We start from the raw sequence: 16,866 nt of genomic DNA, 5'->3' as shown, positions 1-16,866 counted from the left end.
TTTACTTCTGAGATGACAACTATGTTACATGAGGAAAAAACAAAAACAACTATGTAGAGTAAACATAAATGAAAATTTTATTTTTTTAACTTAAATAAAAATCATAATAAAATCAATGACACGGTGATATGCATAAAATGAAAAATCTTTCAATACACAAAAATAATTAGAATTTTTACACATCCAAACCAAACGTTTACGGGACTAGCTAGGAGAGGACTCATGGTCATTAGAACTCCCCCCTGGTCAGTGTCTGTTCTGTTACTGTTTCCAGTACCTGGGAAGGAGGTGAACCTGTTAGCTAAGGGTTTATGACACATCCAGATTTGTTTGATCCTCTTTGTTCAATTTTCCAGGAATAAAAGAAAATGGGTATTTGTGTCAGGAAAATTGACTGTAAGGCTCATATAAAGACGAAGATGACAGGTAACGTTTTCCCCAGATAAAAGAACGAGCTAGAAAGAAGCTTGCATCTAGGGACATTTTGACACCCAGATGATGAAGATACAACCAACAAGTCTGAACACAAAAACAGCTGCCCTTTTAATAAAACTTAACACTGCAATTTAATCAAACTACTTTCCTACATCCCAGCACCAAAGGAATAAGAATTCATTAAAGTTGAAGAGACTGGAGAAGCCACTGGAACATGGAACACAGGTTAGTAAAAGTCATGCAAAGTGCCACAATGAAGCAGTGCTGGACAGTCGCTGGACATCGTGAGACAATGAGTTCCCAGGTTCTGAGGGCAAATGAGACACCAAGAAGCACATGTACCATGGATAAGTGACAACCACAAACTTCACCTGCCTCTAAATTTTGCCCCCATCAGCCCTGATTCTTTTCCCAGGCCCCCCCCCCCCCAACTACCCCCATCACAAAAATTATCATTTAAATGTTTCAGATATTATTGCCATTCCCTCTTTACCTTACTCTGCCAAGAATATTGTGGTGAGGGGGTAGAAAGGAGTGATTAACTCCTCAATGAGCTGGAGTGCCCTAAAACAGGAGGCTATATGAAAGCATCTTACGCCCTGCCTAGCTGAATACGTACACAGCTCATTACCAGGAGAACAAAAGGCCACATAATTAACACTACTTTGTTTTTCACAATACTTTATTATCTTTTGCCAAGAAGACTACCATTTGCATGTCATGAAGGTATCTGAAGGAAGAGCATTTACATTGTGGCAGACTTGCTGCCTCGCTTGGCAGGGGATCGATCTTCCTCAGGGCATATCAGTTTCCTCTTCCCAGAGAGAGGCCCCATAGAGACTCGGGGACTTTCGAGAGCTTTACGAGGAGGAGTGGCAGTGGCACTGCTGCTGGAGGTAGTGGGGGTGCCTGGGGAGTTGAGGTTACTTCGTCGTTTTCGCTTACGCTCCACCAAATTATCTATAACCAAGTAAGACAGAAAGTAATTAGTTCTCACAATATAAGGCCCCGAATCCTTCCCTCACACTTCCCACTGCACTATAAAACATATTCTAAGACCATTCCATATTTTGTTTCACACTTCTATGGCTGAAGATTTGTTTTACTTCTTGCTGAGCTGAGGAGGGTTGACTGAAGATTTGCTTTATCTCTGCTGGGCTGAGGCAAGAAGCCTAAGGATTTACTACAAGGTGGGGCAGGCATCCTTCAGTGGCCAGACTTTCCATGTGCTTCAGTGCAGCCCAAGAGAAATACAGAAAAACTCCACCTGGCCTCAGCACATGCCAGATACCACCACTAGGATTCTATCTCATCAACAGGTAAGCTACCAGTACCTGAGGCCCCAGTACACAAAGCTAGTGACCAGGCCTCTGGCCCCTAGCACAAGAAGCTTGGGACAGTGTGGCCTGTACTCTAGCAGGAAAGCTCAACTTTAAAAACTACTAAACAGGCTCCAAAAATGATCAAGAAGCAAAAACAAACACTGATAACAGAAAGTGACAACGGTGACAGGGAAGATCAAAACACAAACTCAGAGGAAAGCAAAATTGTCAATAAACCTACATCCAGAAAACCTCAAAGGGGGCATTCCCTTTGGTCTCAATTGGTCTCAAGCCCAAAATACCTTCTTGGGAGAGTTTAAGAAGGATTTAAAAAGTCAAATAAAAGAGGTAGAAGAAAAAACTGGGAAAAGAAATTAGAAGTATTCAAGAGAGAGTCAACAGTTTGAAAAAGGACAAAAATTGACCGAAGAAAACAATTTCTTAGAAAGTAGAACTGGCCAAATGGAAAAAGGTACAAAAAGCTAACTGAAGAAAATAATTCCTTAAAAATTAAAGTTGGGCAAGTGGTAGGAAATGATTCTATGAGACATCAAGAATCAGTCAAATAAAAGCAAGAGAATGAAAAGATAGAAGAAAATGTAAAATACCTCATGCAAAAAACAACTGATCTGGAAAATAGATCCAGAAAAGATAATTTAAGAATTATTGAAATACCAGAAAGCCCTGATCATAACAAAAAAAAAGCCTGGACAGCATCTTTCAAGAAATTATCAAGGAAAACTGCTTTGATGTCTAGAATCAGAGGGTAATACAGACATTGAAAGACTCACCTACTGAAAGAAACCCCAAAATGAGAACGCCAAGGAATATTGTAGCCAAGTTCCAGAATTATCAGATCAAGGAGAAAATACTGCAAGCAGCCAGAAAGAAATCATTTAAATATCACGGAACCACAGCCAGGATTACACAAGACTTGGCAGCTTCTACATTAAAGGATCAGAGGGCTTGAAATAGGATATTTTGGAAGGCAGAGGAGCTTTGATTACAACAAAGAATCAACTACCCAGCAAAACTGAGCATAATCTTTCAGGGGAAAAGACAGACCTTCAATGAAATAGGGGACTGTCAATTATTCCTGATGAAAAGAAAAAAAACCAGAGCTGTACAGAAAATTCAATCTTTAACTACAAGACTTAAGAGAAGCATAACAAGGTAAACAGGAAAGAAAAAAAGTGCTATTCATTAAGGTTAAACTGTTTATATCCCTACATGGGAAGGTGACACTTGTAACTCCTGACAGATGCATCTTTATCAGGATAGTTAGAAGAGGCACACATAGATTAGAGCATGTGGGTAGAAGCTGACTTTGATGTGATGATAAAAAAAATTAAGGGGTGAAACTTGTACTTGGAGAAGAGGAAAGGGGGAGGTAGGACAGAATAAGTTACATCACAAGAAGAGGCATAAAGACTTATTACAGCAGAGAGAAGTGTGAGGGAGGCCCCAAGGGGGGCAAATATCATTTGAACTTTAATCTCACTGGATTAACAGAGAATAAGATATACATACAGCTGGTTTTAGAAATCTAGCTTACCCTATGGGAAGTAAGAGGAAAAAGTGGAAAGAAAAGGGAGGGAGCTGATACAAAGGAGAGAGCAGATTGAGGAAAGTGATGGTCAGAAGCATAGCAGGTCAGAAGGGAAAGGGTGAAAGGTGAGAGAAAAGTGCAAACAAGGGGGAAAATAGGATGGACAGAAAGAGGCACAGTTGGTCATCAGAACTGTGAATGTGAATAGGATGAACTCTCCCATAAAACGGAAGAAGACAGCAGAGTGGATCAAAAACTATAATCCTACAATGTTGTTTATAAGCAGAGAGACACACACAGAGCAAAAGTAAAAGGCTGGAGCAGAATGTATTATGCTTCAGCTGAAGTAAAAAAAAGCAAGGATAGCAGTCCTGATCTCAGACAAAGTAAACATAGATCTAATTAAAACGATTTACTAGAAGGTTCCGGGAAGGGAACAGGAACAGACAGTGGCCCAGGAATATGCACCTGATCTCCATCTAATCAGCCACAAGTGGATACAACAATAACAAAGTTAATCAAGCTACCCAAAAGACTGCCTTTTAATACAGGCTTGACAAGGCTTCCTGAGATTAGCTGCAGAGAACACCGATCTTACCTAAGCTAATGTCTGCGGCCTTGGTGAGGGGTGTTACTGGCTCATATGGACCAAGCCCATACTGCTCCCTCAGTTTGTTCCCTTGTTCCAAAGATAAGATAACTGCCATTCGCTTGTACCATTTCCTTTGGCCCTCTTTTTCAATACTGTATTATAATTCCCCAGATTCTTTTCTGTGTCCTTTTACCACGCGTGGGAAGAAAATAAAGGAAAGCTGTGGTCAGTGATGCCATCCCACGTAGTCCATTACTTGTGTCCACTCTGTGCTCTGCCCAGTGAACCTAAACCAGCTGATTCGAACACTTGAAAGCTGGGCTATGACTACACACGAGTTGTCACAGCTAGTGTATTACCAGCCAAAGTGTATCCCACTACCGCACTGGAGGTGGGGGAAGGAAAGTTCGAGGGCGTCAGAAAGAGGGTTCTGGGGTAAGAGCCACCAGTTATTTCTCAAGCCAAACACTGCTGGCTTTTTGATGGCTCTAATAGTTCTCTTGAAATTACGATGTGCTGTAGAGTAGCTGATGTAACTCATTAATCCTTTTTAATTTTGTTTTTTTTTGGGAAGTATATACCTGACATTCAGATTTGGAGTGGGCGGGTACCTGAAGAAAAGGGGAAACTGAGACAAGCTGGTACGAAGCAGAAATGTGTCTTTCCTGCTTGCTCCTCTCTCACTCTCCTCTTAGTCTCGTTGTTTTAATTCTTTTTTTCCTTTTCTTTTTTTTTCTTAACAGTACTTTTTCCAATTACATGTAAAGATAGTTTTCAAGACTCATTTTTGTAAGATTTTGAGTTGCAAATTTTTCTCTCTCCCAGACAGCCAGCAATCTGATACAGGTTATACATGTACAATCATGTTAAACACACTTCTGCATTAGTCACGTTGTGAAAGAAGAATCAGAACAAAAGGGAAAAAACACACCATTGCTCTAATTCTGACCCAGTTTCTTAGGATAAAGAGTGAGTATGAACAGAAACTGGGAGATCTGGGTTCTAATCATGATTCTATCACAACCAAGCTCTGTGAAATCCTCAACACCCTCATAACAATCCTTGGTTTGTCAATAAGCCTGTAAGCGTACGCCAATCGTGCTTGGTTGTTGGGATGTTAATTGGAGAACAGGGTTTCTAACAAAGGATTCTTCACACCACCTCATCCTCAAACCCATGATCAGGAGAACCCGTTTTGTTCTTTTCTACCAGCCTGTGTTCCACTATAGAGCTGGAAAAACCAACCTCTGAAACCCAAGGAGCCGACTTTCAGAATCCTGTATCACAGGCTTGAGACAAATGTCAGAAACAAGAGAGAGAAAGTAAGACTGAGTTCTGCTCGTCAGCATAAATTTCTTTACAATCCTTCCTGAGCTCCACAAAACTACAGAACTCAACAAGAGAAATCCCAAGTTTTAAAAGAAACACCAGCAAGTCAAGAATTAATCAGCCAGAGTAAGAGCTACATAATACTTCATAGACTTAAAAAAGAAACAAAAGAATTTAAAAAACAAGCCACTGGTACTGACTTGTAGAAATAATTCTGAGAGCTCAAAGGGATCGAATTAAATTATTTTCTCCAGGATTTATTCTGGAGACAATATATCTTTGGTGTTCAAAGAGCTAAACGCGGACCTACAAGAGCTATTTTCGTACCTAAAACCAAGTTTTCAGAATTTGGTACATATATCTGGAACATATTTTAGACCAAATTTTTGGTGTTTGTTTTGTTTCATATATTTGGTAGAATTCTTTCAGTCACAGAACAAAATTTTTTTAAAAATGGAACTCTTACTAGACATCATCTTTCTAAACTGCCCTGCCATCAAGAACCATAAGATGAGCAAGCCTGCTCCAGACTGACAAGAGCAAGCAATAGAAACTCAAGATTCCTAATCATAAAATATTGCCTGAGTTCTCAGAAACAAAATAATTTTTTCCTCATCATCTAAAGGAAAAGAAAAACTCTGAGAAAGTTAAACTGTTTCTAAGTAACAAATGAACAATATCTTACTACCAGTTTAATTCAGAAAGAGGAAACAATGAAAGGCATAGAGCAGAAAAGATTCTCACTGCTACCCCTCAGAAACTTGTACCCTGGAGGGGAAGGAGTGAGGACAGAAAGCCAGTTCCTCAAACCAGACAAAACTGGGTATGTGCACTTTTGCATACATGTGAACACCCGCAGGCATCAGTACAACTTCTTCCTAGGAACAGTTACTTATCTGATTTATTTCAGTTGCAGTCATCTGTCTGGTTTTATCAAGACAGACAGTAAATAAAAAAGGAAGCAATCAGAGTGGCTAGTTTTGGGTGAATGATTTCTGACCGGACCCTAATGAATAGTCAGGTTGGGGGGACTTTTCAGTAACTGATGAAAGCACCCCACGTATCCAAGGACACACTGAGCTATTAAAAACTTTGCTCCTTGCATTACCTGCACTGAAATATTCATCCTCTGAAAGGGCTGTCACTTCTGTCTCCAGCGGAATCGGGTCACACAAGAGAATGTCTTTGCCCAACACATCACATTCATAGCCATCATCAAAAAGGAGCTTATACTTCCCAGCTCCAACATCTCGTGTTATTTTCCCAGAATAAAAATAGCCATTGGAGGACCACTTGGCTACAACGCGGAGCCCTACAAAGCTGTTTCCTGGAGAGGAGGAGTCTAGGCCATCAGATGGGCCAGCAACAACCTGCAAAGGAATCTCTGGAGAGTCGCTACGGCATAAACCTCCAGTACTGCCATCTGCTCGTTTGTTGGCATCTGGCATACGGGGTACAATGCGAGTGAAGGGTTTATCCTCCGGCGAGACACTTGTTGAGATATCCTCGACACCAAGAGGGCTAGGCAAAGCTGTTTCTCTGAAAAGGAAATGTAGAATGAGGAAGTGAGAATGAGATGAATGAATTAAGGAGGATGCACATTAACTTCTCATTTCCCTGCCTCAGAGAAGGAGCGGAATGATCAGCCACGGATTCTGAAGTCATGAGTCTGGTCTTCCAGCTGCTCTCACCTTTACTCACATCATCTGGCAGTCCCTACACCATCCCCTCTTCTCTCCTGGCACCCCATGCACTACTCTCTCCTCCTCCTATTTTAATGAACAAAAACCCAACGAAGCACATCTCACACTGCCCAAATACCTGGTGCCAGTCGTCCGAGAAGGAGGGCGGCCCCGTCGTCCTCTGCCGCGAGGTGTGACGGGACTCTTTCCTCCCTGTCTGATGCCAAGGCCGGCATCGCCATCCTCCTCACACACCGATGCCCCTATCTGAGTGACCCCTTTTCTAGCGCTGCAGAACAAAGGCAAGTTAGTCGGAGGGCACCTATTAGGGAATTCTCATGCCAGGCTGCAGGCCTGGTCAACACGTACCAGCCCCTAATTCAGTGATAAGCTAGCGTATGAGTCACATCTCAATCATGAAATGGAAGGGAGTAAAAACAGAAAGGAGGAAAACAGTGAGCTTTATTCTTGTCTATGATGAAGCTAAATGCCTCCTAATCAATCTTCTGAGCACAAGCTTCAAACTCAGCAAACCTCCTTCTATTTGTCTTGCCTTCCTGTCCACGACAGAATCTGCATTAGAAAGTAAAGAACCCGTGTGAAGTCATCACCCCAAACCTGTTTTACTTCTCATAAAAGCAAAAGACTTTGGAAGTGAGAAAGGCAGCATGGTGCAGTGGGAAAGCTCTGGATCTGGCATCAGAAAATCTGGGTTTGAATTCTCGCTCTGCTACTTACTATCTGTATGAACTTGGGTAAAGAACCTAATTTCTCAGGCCTCAGTTTCTTCATCTGAAAAATGAGTGGTTTGAACTCTATACTCTTAAGGTCCCTTCCATCTACATCTCTATGATTCTATGGTTTCCAAGGCAGTTCCTAAGAAGCAGGGAAAGAGTCACAGGAATAGCACACCCCCATCATGTCCATCATATTCCTAATATTCACATACCTCCTATGATTTGCTACTAGGAGCCCATCAGGGTCTCTGGCCTATGAAGGAAGGTACTTTGCCAGCAGAATGAGAGTGACAGGCTCACACTGATCCTCCAGCAGTATCTTAACTGATCAGCTAAAAGTACCCTAAAGAAGCAACACCTACTGTAACAACCCAAAAGCAAGGGAGGAAAAGAGAACTCATTTAGTCTGGGGCAAGGGGGTGCTGAGGGCTGGCGAAAATCTTCCGAACTCTCTTTCTGCCATTCCCATCATTCCCCTTTCCATAAGTTACATCAGCCTCCTCATCCCACACTAAGCCCATGTCCCTACCTCTGGATACAATATCTGCACCTCAGTTTTCCTGGGCCTCCACGTGTGCTGGGTAAGGCAAAATCTGCAGATTCTGTTGCACTTGTTTTCCCTTTGCCAAGACCAGCTCCCTTCCCTGAGCTGCTACTGCTTTGTGCAACTGAGAGGCCACTGCTTGCCCCACTTGACATCCGGTTCAAGCTGGATGCCTTCGAGGAAAAAGAGCTGATGTCCCCCAGGTCTCCTGAGGAGCCGCCTGTCTGTGATGGAGAGACTTCAGTCTCACACTCTTGACACTCCACCACTGGTTCCTCAGCCTCCTGGAAGGAAAAAGGAGAAAACAAAGTTGAGGAATGATATTAAGACAGTGCATTTCAACTGACAAATTAGGTTAAAATGAGTGACACCAAAACTTAAAAATGGCAAAAAAGATTCAGATTATAAAACTGGGTTTTAGTCTAAGATCACAAGGACTCTTTTTAAAAAGAAGAGGATTTAAAAAGAGAGGGTTCTGGGAAGATGGCAAAATAGGTCAGAAAACTTTTGGCTCTCCAAATTTCCTCCACAAAAAAGGACAGAAGATCACTTGATAGCAGCAGAAATAAAGACGGGATGTAAAGCAATTATTCTTCTAAGATAATTTTTTTTAATTTTCTTTTTAAAAATTTTTTAAATTAATTTTAAATTTTCTACATTCACTTCCGTAAGTTTTAAATTTTCTTCACTTTCTTCCCTTCCTCTCTCTCTGTAATACGACATGGGCTCTACATATCCATTCCTATTAAACCTGTTTTCACAACAGGCATGTTGTATAGAAGAATTAGAATAAATGGGAGGAACCATGAGAAAGAAAAAAACAAAACAAAAGAGAGCAAATAGTCTGCTTCCATCTGCATTCAGACTCCATCACTCTTTCTCTGGATGTGGCAGCACTTTCCATCACGAGTCTTTGGGAGTTGTCTTAGGTCCCTGGCATTGCTGAGAAGAGCCAAGTCTGTCAAGGTCAGTCATCACACATTGTTGCTGTTACTGTGCACAACGTTCTCCTGGTTCTGCTCCCCTCACTCAGCACCAGTTCCTGTAAGTTTTTCCAGGTTTTTCTGAAGTCCTCCTATTCATTATTTCTTATAGCACAGTAGTATTCCATTACATTCATCTACCACAACTTGTTCAGCCATTGCCCAATTGATGGACATCCCCCCAAGGTCCAGTTCCTGGTCACCACAAAAAGAAGTGCTATAAATATTTTTGTACATTTTCCCTTTTTTGTGATCTCTTTGGGATATAGACCTATTAGCGGTATTGCTGGATCAAAGGTATACACGTTTGTGTAGCCCTTTGGGCATAGTTCCAAATTGCTCTCCAGAATGGTTGGATCAGCTCACAGCTCCACCAACAATGAATTACTATTCCAACTCTCCCACATTTTCTCCAACATTTATCATCTTCCTGTTTTGTCATGTTAGCCAATCTGATAGGTGTGATGTTGTGTCTCAGAGCTGTTTGGATTTGCATCTCTCTGATCAATAGTGACTTAGAGCACTTTTTCATACGACTATAAATAGCTTTAATTTCTTCCTCTGAAAACTGCCTGTTCATATCTTTTGACCATTTATCTATTGGGGAATGATATGTTCTTATAATTAGACTCAGTTCTCTGTATATTTTAGAAATAAGGCCTTTATCAGAGACACTAGTTGTAAAAATTCTTTCCCAGTTTTCTGCTTCCCTTCTAATCCTGGTTGCATTGGCTCTGTTTGTGCGATCTCCTAAGACAATTTGAGAAGACCCCTGGAAAGACCCAACCTCCAGGAGCAGAGGTCCCACCTAAGTAAAGCGCACATCTCCAGGCCAACTACACAGAAATTCACAAACAAGTCCTGGGCGCAGCTGGGCTAAGAAGTAGCCCCAGTTTTAGAAACTTTCATCTTAAGACCTGTTCTGGCGTGGGGTGGGGGTGTCTGAAAGCTGAATAGGACCTTAAAGGACCTACTACTGCCAAGGGACACCAAGCACAGCTGTGCTGACCAGATGTGTCCCAGACTGGCTGCAAGGAGGAGGAGCTAGCACACACCTAGTGACTGCAGTAGCAAGGGGCAGGGACCCTGTTGGCTGTGGGCACTTGCAGGACAGCAGAATACCTGGCTTCAGTTCCAGGGCAGAAATGACAGCTATAGTTTACAGCCACCCGAGGAACCAGAGGGAGCAAAATCATGTGTGGCTTAGGAGTGGAGAGAAGAGCTCTAGGGTGGGTCCCATGTAACAGTAGGAAAGATCCGAGGCTTGGGGCAGCATTCCCTGTACCTTGGGACTAGAACGTGATTGCACTGACAGCGGCTAACAACAAAATAAAACAATCAATAAATGAATGAAATAAGTAAAGAAAGGAGAAAGAACTCAAGCACAGATGATTACAATGGGGATAGAGAAGATCTGGGTTACTATTGAGAAGAAGATAATGGAGCTAAAAAAGCCACTCCTATTTTAATGAGAAACGTCAAATGGTCCCAAAAAAAGAGTTCTTGGAAGAACTTAAAAAAGGACTTTTTTTAAAAATCAAATAAGAGAGATTTTAACAAGATAATAACAAAACTGCTGTTTGTTTCTGTCCACTTCTGAACTTGTTTCTTTCTGTGTATCGCTCTGATGTTTCTCCCCGTATCTCACACCTTCTCCCACTTCTCAAAGTAAGTGTTCCAAAGCCCCTCGTTGGAACAAATAAGTACAACCAAGGAAACCTAGCCATCACACTAGCCACCCCTGATCCTTCACCTCTAGTTCATCCCTCCTCTACAAGCAGCATGAGGCACACTCACCATTAGTCTTCTGAAGTCATGATCAATCTCTGCATTGATCAGAATCCTTCAGGCACTCCAAGCTGCCCTCCTGGGTGTTGTTGGAGCTACTGTGATACCCACTCTCCTACTTCTGCTCATTTTATTTTGATTCAGTTCATTCAAATCACCCCAAGTTTCTCTGAAGTCTTCACATTGGTAATTTCTTATGGGTGATAATATTTCATTAAACCCATACAAGAATTTGAGCAAATGGCTAGCAGTCGAATCATTAGTAATATCAAATGGTGGAAGGGAATGTACAGTTTGGTGATTTTTGGTTACAGTTCCTTGTCTACAAGCTCCTGTTTCCCTTTTGTCTTTAGGACAAAATGTAAACTCTTCTCTTAAGCACTTAAATCCCTTTAAACTTGGCACCAACCTAGTTTTTCAGGTTTTTTATGTGTTATCCCCCCTTTATATATTCAGTGGGTCAGCCAAACTGACCTTACTATTCCCATATGTGACATTCCGTATGACATCTATTTACCTCTGACCAGAACACACAACACCTCTGTCCTTCCACTTCCTAGGTGTCCCTAGATTCCTTCAAAGTTTGGCTCAAGCACTAATTCTTACACAAGGCTTTTCATGATTCTCTCCAGTTACTAGTGCCTTTCTATGCCCCTCACCTCCAACTATCATGACTATTATTTTATAAAGAAGTTTAATTAATGTAAACTAATTGCTACGAGAACAAAAGATGCCAGAAAGTCCCTTAGTCAGGGAACACTTCACTCACTTTACTGCCTAGGAGAGAGAGACAGAGAGAGAGAGAGAGAGAGAGAGAGAGAGAGAGAGAGAGAGAGAGAGAGAGAGAGAGAGAGATCGCAAATGAAAACGAATGAAAGAGAAAGGGAGGGCACAACCAAAGGCAACTCTAATCTAAATCATAAACTCATTGTAAAATCTTATCAAAAGGATTATGGATGATTACAAGTAGTTTCACATCATAAAGCAGAAACAGTCAAAAGTCATTCCAATCATGTCTAAGGTTGAAAATGGAAGAAAACAAGCAGAAGAAAAAAATGAAAAACAATCTGCAAGGATTTTTATACCAAACTTTCTATCATCAAAGCAGCAGAGTCTTAGACTTAACTCCTTAGTATCACAATCCCAAACATGCTCATAGGGAAGACACGGATGGAACTAAAGAGGACAAAGATGGACACGCACCTGAAATAGACCAAGTGCACACAGAAGACACAGTCACGTGCAAGAGTCAAGGAGATTCTAAGGTGTGGAGAAATCAATTCACAGGGTGTATATTTAAGTGAAGGTATCAAAGATGTGGGGAAAAATCTTGACCCTTATTACTATCAAATAAAAAAGACTAATTTAATCCTCTCACTTTACAAATGAGGCCCAGAGACGTGAAATGACCTCCCCAGGTCGGCAGAGGGAGCTGGCGGCAGAGCCAGGGTCTAGCCGCGCCTCAGGGCTCCTTCCATCACCCCCTGATTCTCTCCCTTCACGTAAACAGAACAAAACAAGTACCAGACAATATAAAAGTAACGATAAACACCCTTTCAACATGAGAAAAATGTTAAACATCCTCTGCTGAAAAAGGTATATTAAAAAAATACACACAGTACAAGTTTTGTTTTGTGAAATGCAAAATCCTTTATTTTGCTGTCCTGCAATCCATACCTCAAATCTTGCTAGGTAAAATATAGCTAGAAGTTGCAAAAAACTTGCATATGGCAAACAACACTGAACTTGGAATCAGAAGACCTAAGCTTGAGCCCCACCCCCGTGGACTCACCCTTGAATCTAACCCTCCTCGTGTGTAAAATGGAGACGATCATCTTTAAACTAGTCGGTTTATTGCTATAAGCAGCAGCAATACTCTAAGTATTACTGGATGTTAGAAATACAGTTTTCAAGCCAAAAGATAAAACGTTAAAATAATTACTGACTATAAGAATAATTCAAAGAATATGAAACAGGGTATTATTTTAATTAGTGCAACCATTAACAATATTATTCATCAAAATACATATGTATCAGTGACAATCTGCTCTGAGGAGCCCTGGACCAGGACATTTAAGCAAAAACACCAGGCTACAGATCAGGTTCCATCGATCAAAATTTATATTCCTTTGGGCAGAGCACCCACCAGTAAGCGTATGATTCCCTATGTGGATGAAGGAAAGAGGGAGAGAAGGAAGGAAAGAAGGAAGGAAGCTGCATTGTTCAACTGGAACTGGCCAGTTGAGTCCCTGGCTCCAGAGGAAAAGAGTGGGGCTGGTGACTTTGCATAGCCCTGATTCACTTAAATCCAAGTCATGATCTCACCTCCTCATGTCATGATCCTCTTTGGGAATGAAGGACAAACAACAAGGATCTCAACAGCTTCATTTATCTGGTAAATGACTAACAGCAGCAACAGTACACCAATACCTTAAATAAGAATTTTCTGGTGTGTGACTTTACAGAGAATATGCGGCAGCTCCTCACATTAGTTTCCAACAGTGGTGAGCACTGGCAGTAACAGATCCCTATTTAAAAAACTGCATAAGGTAGCTTCATTCTCCAAGAGGATGCACACTCCTCCAAATGCCCACTAGGGGAAGTTGAAGAAATCCTGCTGCATTGGACAGAACATCTGAAATGGAACCTCAGCTCTGCCACTTATTACCTGTGTCCTTGGCAAGTCATGTAACCAATCTCACTGTACCTCAGTTTCCCTATCTAAAAGATGAAGGGACCTCTAAGTTTCCTTGTTTAAGGCAAGACAACAGGGACAAGTTTACTCTGTGATCACTAAGGGGAATTAAAATGATAGAAGAGTGTGTCCTTTGGCTGCTCATATGACACAAGTCTTCAATGGCCTCTAAGGTGAGTCAAAAAGGTCTTCAATAATTCCTGTTGTTTTCTTACCTATGACAACCTTCTTTATCTATTATCTAGTAAGGAAATGTTACTATAAGGGCTTCTACTTCTACTCTTAAGATGTACAAGGATTAATATTTCCATTTTACAGATGAGGAAATGAGGCTTAGAGCTAAGAGATGACTTGTACAAGATAACACAACTGGTGAGTATTGGAGCTGGAACGCAAACCCAGGTCTTTTGACTCCAAGTTCAATGTTACTTACATCTTACCCTACGGGCCCTTCCTGAGACTCCAATATACATGTTTTCTGGGGCAGGTATGGGGAGAAGGAATGAATCATCTGAAGTGACCATAGTCTAGAAGAGGATGTGGGTTTCTTCATTCCTGAAGCAAGACTAACATGATAATAGAAAATCATCCAATGTTGGATATAGAACTATTATTTTTTTCTGAAAAAGCACCCAAGTGAATGCCTTAGATGAAGTGGTAGACTGTCTCAGCACAGCTCTCACAGATACAGGCACATGGGTTGAGAATTTTAACTGGCAGAGAAAATCTTCAAACAGAGAGTGAGGGTTCCCTCCCTATCCCTGAAGAAAGTAACTTAGAGGTGGACAGGCGACTGGCATAAAACCTGAGAAGAGGTCCCAACAATAGGCAGCACAAGTGTCCTGTTAGATCTATGTGGGGAAGGTTCAAGAAGATGGAAGCAGAGCCCTGCACCCACGGGGCTGGGACATCACTCAGACTGCAGTGTACTTTATGGAACTGGACAAAATAATAACGATCGCTCAAGAGAACAAAAGGTCTGAAACCTTGTGGAAAATAACAGGGAAGTGTAAGAATTAAGAGGACACAGGCATCACCACAGAACAAACTATGTTCTAAATAAGTAAACCTGAAAACTGTCTTGGTCCTGATTCAAAAGAGAAAGGTAGGTAAGTGATACCAATCAGACACAGAAATAAGTAAGTACAGCAGCCTAGCAGTCCGTAAAGCCAGGAAATCAAACTAGTGGGTAAATAACTCAGTAACTGGGCAAATAACATCAGAAACTGATGGAAAAATGGGAAGGAAGTAGAAATTCAGATGATACCAGTGTCTCACATCCACAGCCTACATAAAAAACCACATATAACCATTTAGAAAACAGAAGATCTCTTTCACAACTGTGGCTTGGAGGATGAAAGGAGGGGCAGGGGAGAGCACACTCTTAACCAAATGTGGGTTTGCATTAAATATTCCTGACAAGTCTGATATCAATAGACAGAGAGAACACATGGCATGCTGGGCAGAGCTGGGCTCCGAAGACCGAGGTTCCAGTCCCCGCTGTGAGGCGGATTGGCCGGATGACCCCAGACGAGTCAAGCTGCAGAGGCAGTTTCTCATACTGTTGAAATCACAGGATCAGTCCAAAAAAGAATCCAAAATACACACTGAACTGACTCAAATATATAAGACCAAAAGGCATTCCCAATAAAATGAACAAATACTTTTCAGAAGAAGAAATGTAAACGATCAGCTGCCATAGGAAAGATCACCCCAAATTGCTAATATGGGTAATGAACATCCAAACAGCAGAAACAGCAACACGCAGTCCAACAACATAGATCTTGGCCTTAAAATCCGCTGTGTGTACATGCGGACAAGGGATTGGCCCCTTCTGTGCCTCAGCTAATGGATCTCTACAGTGTGGATAAGAATGTTTCCACTACTACCTAACAAAGCTGTTATGAACAAAGTGCTTTATAAATCTTAATGAAATCTATGGGAGCTATTGTCATTATGAGACAAACATATATATTTGAGGCCTTAATATGATATTTCACCATACTGCGTGTAAAAGTTGAGCATAAAAGCATTAGTTCTTTCAAAGGCTCAATAATGGACCTCTTAACAGATTCTTAAGATAGCCAAAAAACCTGAAAACTATGCTGAGTCTCTAGATACAAAAGGAATAACTTTTCCTGCCCTGTTTCTCCAGTTCTGAATCAGACTCACCAGCAGAGGTTCTAATATGCGATTCCTTCACCATGTCCAATTTCAGCCCGAGCTCTGAGGTAAGTACACAACTTTAACCAGAGCAACAAGTGGCAACGTGATCATTAAAAACTTAGACATTACACCAACCCTGAAGATGAGTCTACGTCAGCTTCCAAAAACATGAACTTTCAGAATTTCACAAGCAATCTATTGCCAACATTCCAAAGCTGGAAGAAAAGAGGCAGCCTAGAGTGGTGAAAAGAGTATTGGCCTCCGTCAGGAGGACCTGTGTTCAAATTCTACCTTATATAAAGGCTATGTGACCCTGAACAAATCACTTAACCTCTTCTCAGGCTCTGTTTCCTCATCTGTACAATCAGGGCATTGGACTTGATGGCCTCTAAGGTTCCGTCCATCTCTATCTAAATCTGTGATTCTCTGACTGACTGGGTGATTACAACAGATGCCTTGTAAAACCGTATAACAACCTGCATATGAATTATAGTGTGATAGTGGATCTAGAGTCAAAGAAATGAGATTCCAATCCTGTTTTATTTCAGACTTAGTACCTGTGCGACCTAAAAGCACTGCCCACCACCAGGCCCATTTTGCCGTCCACAAAAGTACGGAGGTGGATTGGATGATCTCTTGAGATTCATTCCAACTTTAGATCCAATGATCCTATACTAAGGTTTTTAAACGTTATATAAAAATTTTAAACTGTATTTTTAGTATGCTGCTCCTCATTAATACTGCACACCTGAGAAAGTTTGATAGTCATTTCTAAATCTCTACATTAAAAGAAAAGGTCACTGAGTGGTTAAGGGACAAGTTCAGGGCCACACAGCAGAATCAGGACTGGAGAGGATTACAAATTGGAATCATTAACTTTTAGCTCGTGCGGAGGTCTCGGAGCTACTTCACCCTTTTACTTTCTGATATAAAACATACAGAAAACAAAGCATCAACAGCTGGATAATGGGGACATAGGGAAAAGATAGAATGGTCACAAGAAACCCAAGGTACCATTCTGTTGAGTGAAATTTGTCACTTAAA

At 41.3% G+C, this 16,866-nt stretch overlaps 1 protein-coding gene across 10 annotated transcripts in view; it reads right to left on the bottom strand.

Annotated features, from left to right (window-relative positions):
* LOC140513765 (TP53-binding protein 1-like) overlaps positions 1-16,866 on the bottom strand; it is a 130,786-nt gene that overhangs the window by 10,559 nt on the left and 103,361 nt on the right. For 5 of the 10 annotated variants that reach the window (XR_011970308.1, XM_072623698.1, XM_072623701.1 and 2 more), the window contains 3 exons: positions 8,176-8,474; positions 7,049-7,198; positions 6,336-6,766 (listed from right to left, as the gene is read on the bottom strand). Coding sequence is in view for 6 of the 10 variants with exons in the window: in XM_072623698.1 (XP_072479799.1) it covers positions 6,336-6,766; positions 7,049-7,198; positions 8,176-8,474 (880 nt within the window). In the remaining 4 variants the exon portion in view is untranslated. Of the gene's footprint in view, positions 1-1,099; positions 1,396-3,904; positions 4,085-6,335; positions 6,767-7,048; positions 7,199-8,175; positions 8,475-16,866 lie in introns of those variants that run through there. The other 5 variants (XR_011970310.1, XR_011970309.1, XR_011970311.1 and 2 more) reach the window with 4 other exon arrangements.

Source organism: Notamacropus eugenii, chromosome 7 (genome assembly GCF_028372415.1).
Source record: "Notamacropus eugenii isolate mMacEug1 chromosome 7, mMacEug1.pri_v2, whole genome shotgun sequence".
Taxonomy (NCBI): domain Eukaryota; kingdom Metazoa; phylum Chordata; class Mammalia; order Diprotodontia; family Macropodidae; genus Notamacropus; species Notamacropus eugenii.
The sequence above is the reverse complement of the archived record's forward strand: the minus strand, read 5'-3'. Positions and strand labels throughout refer to the sequence as shown.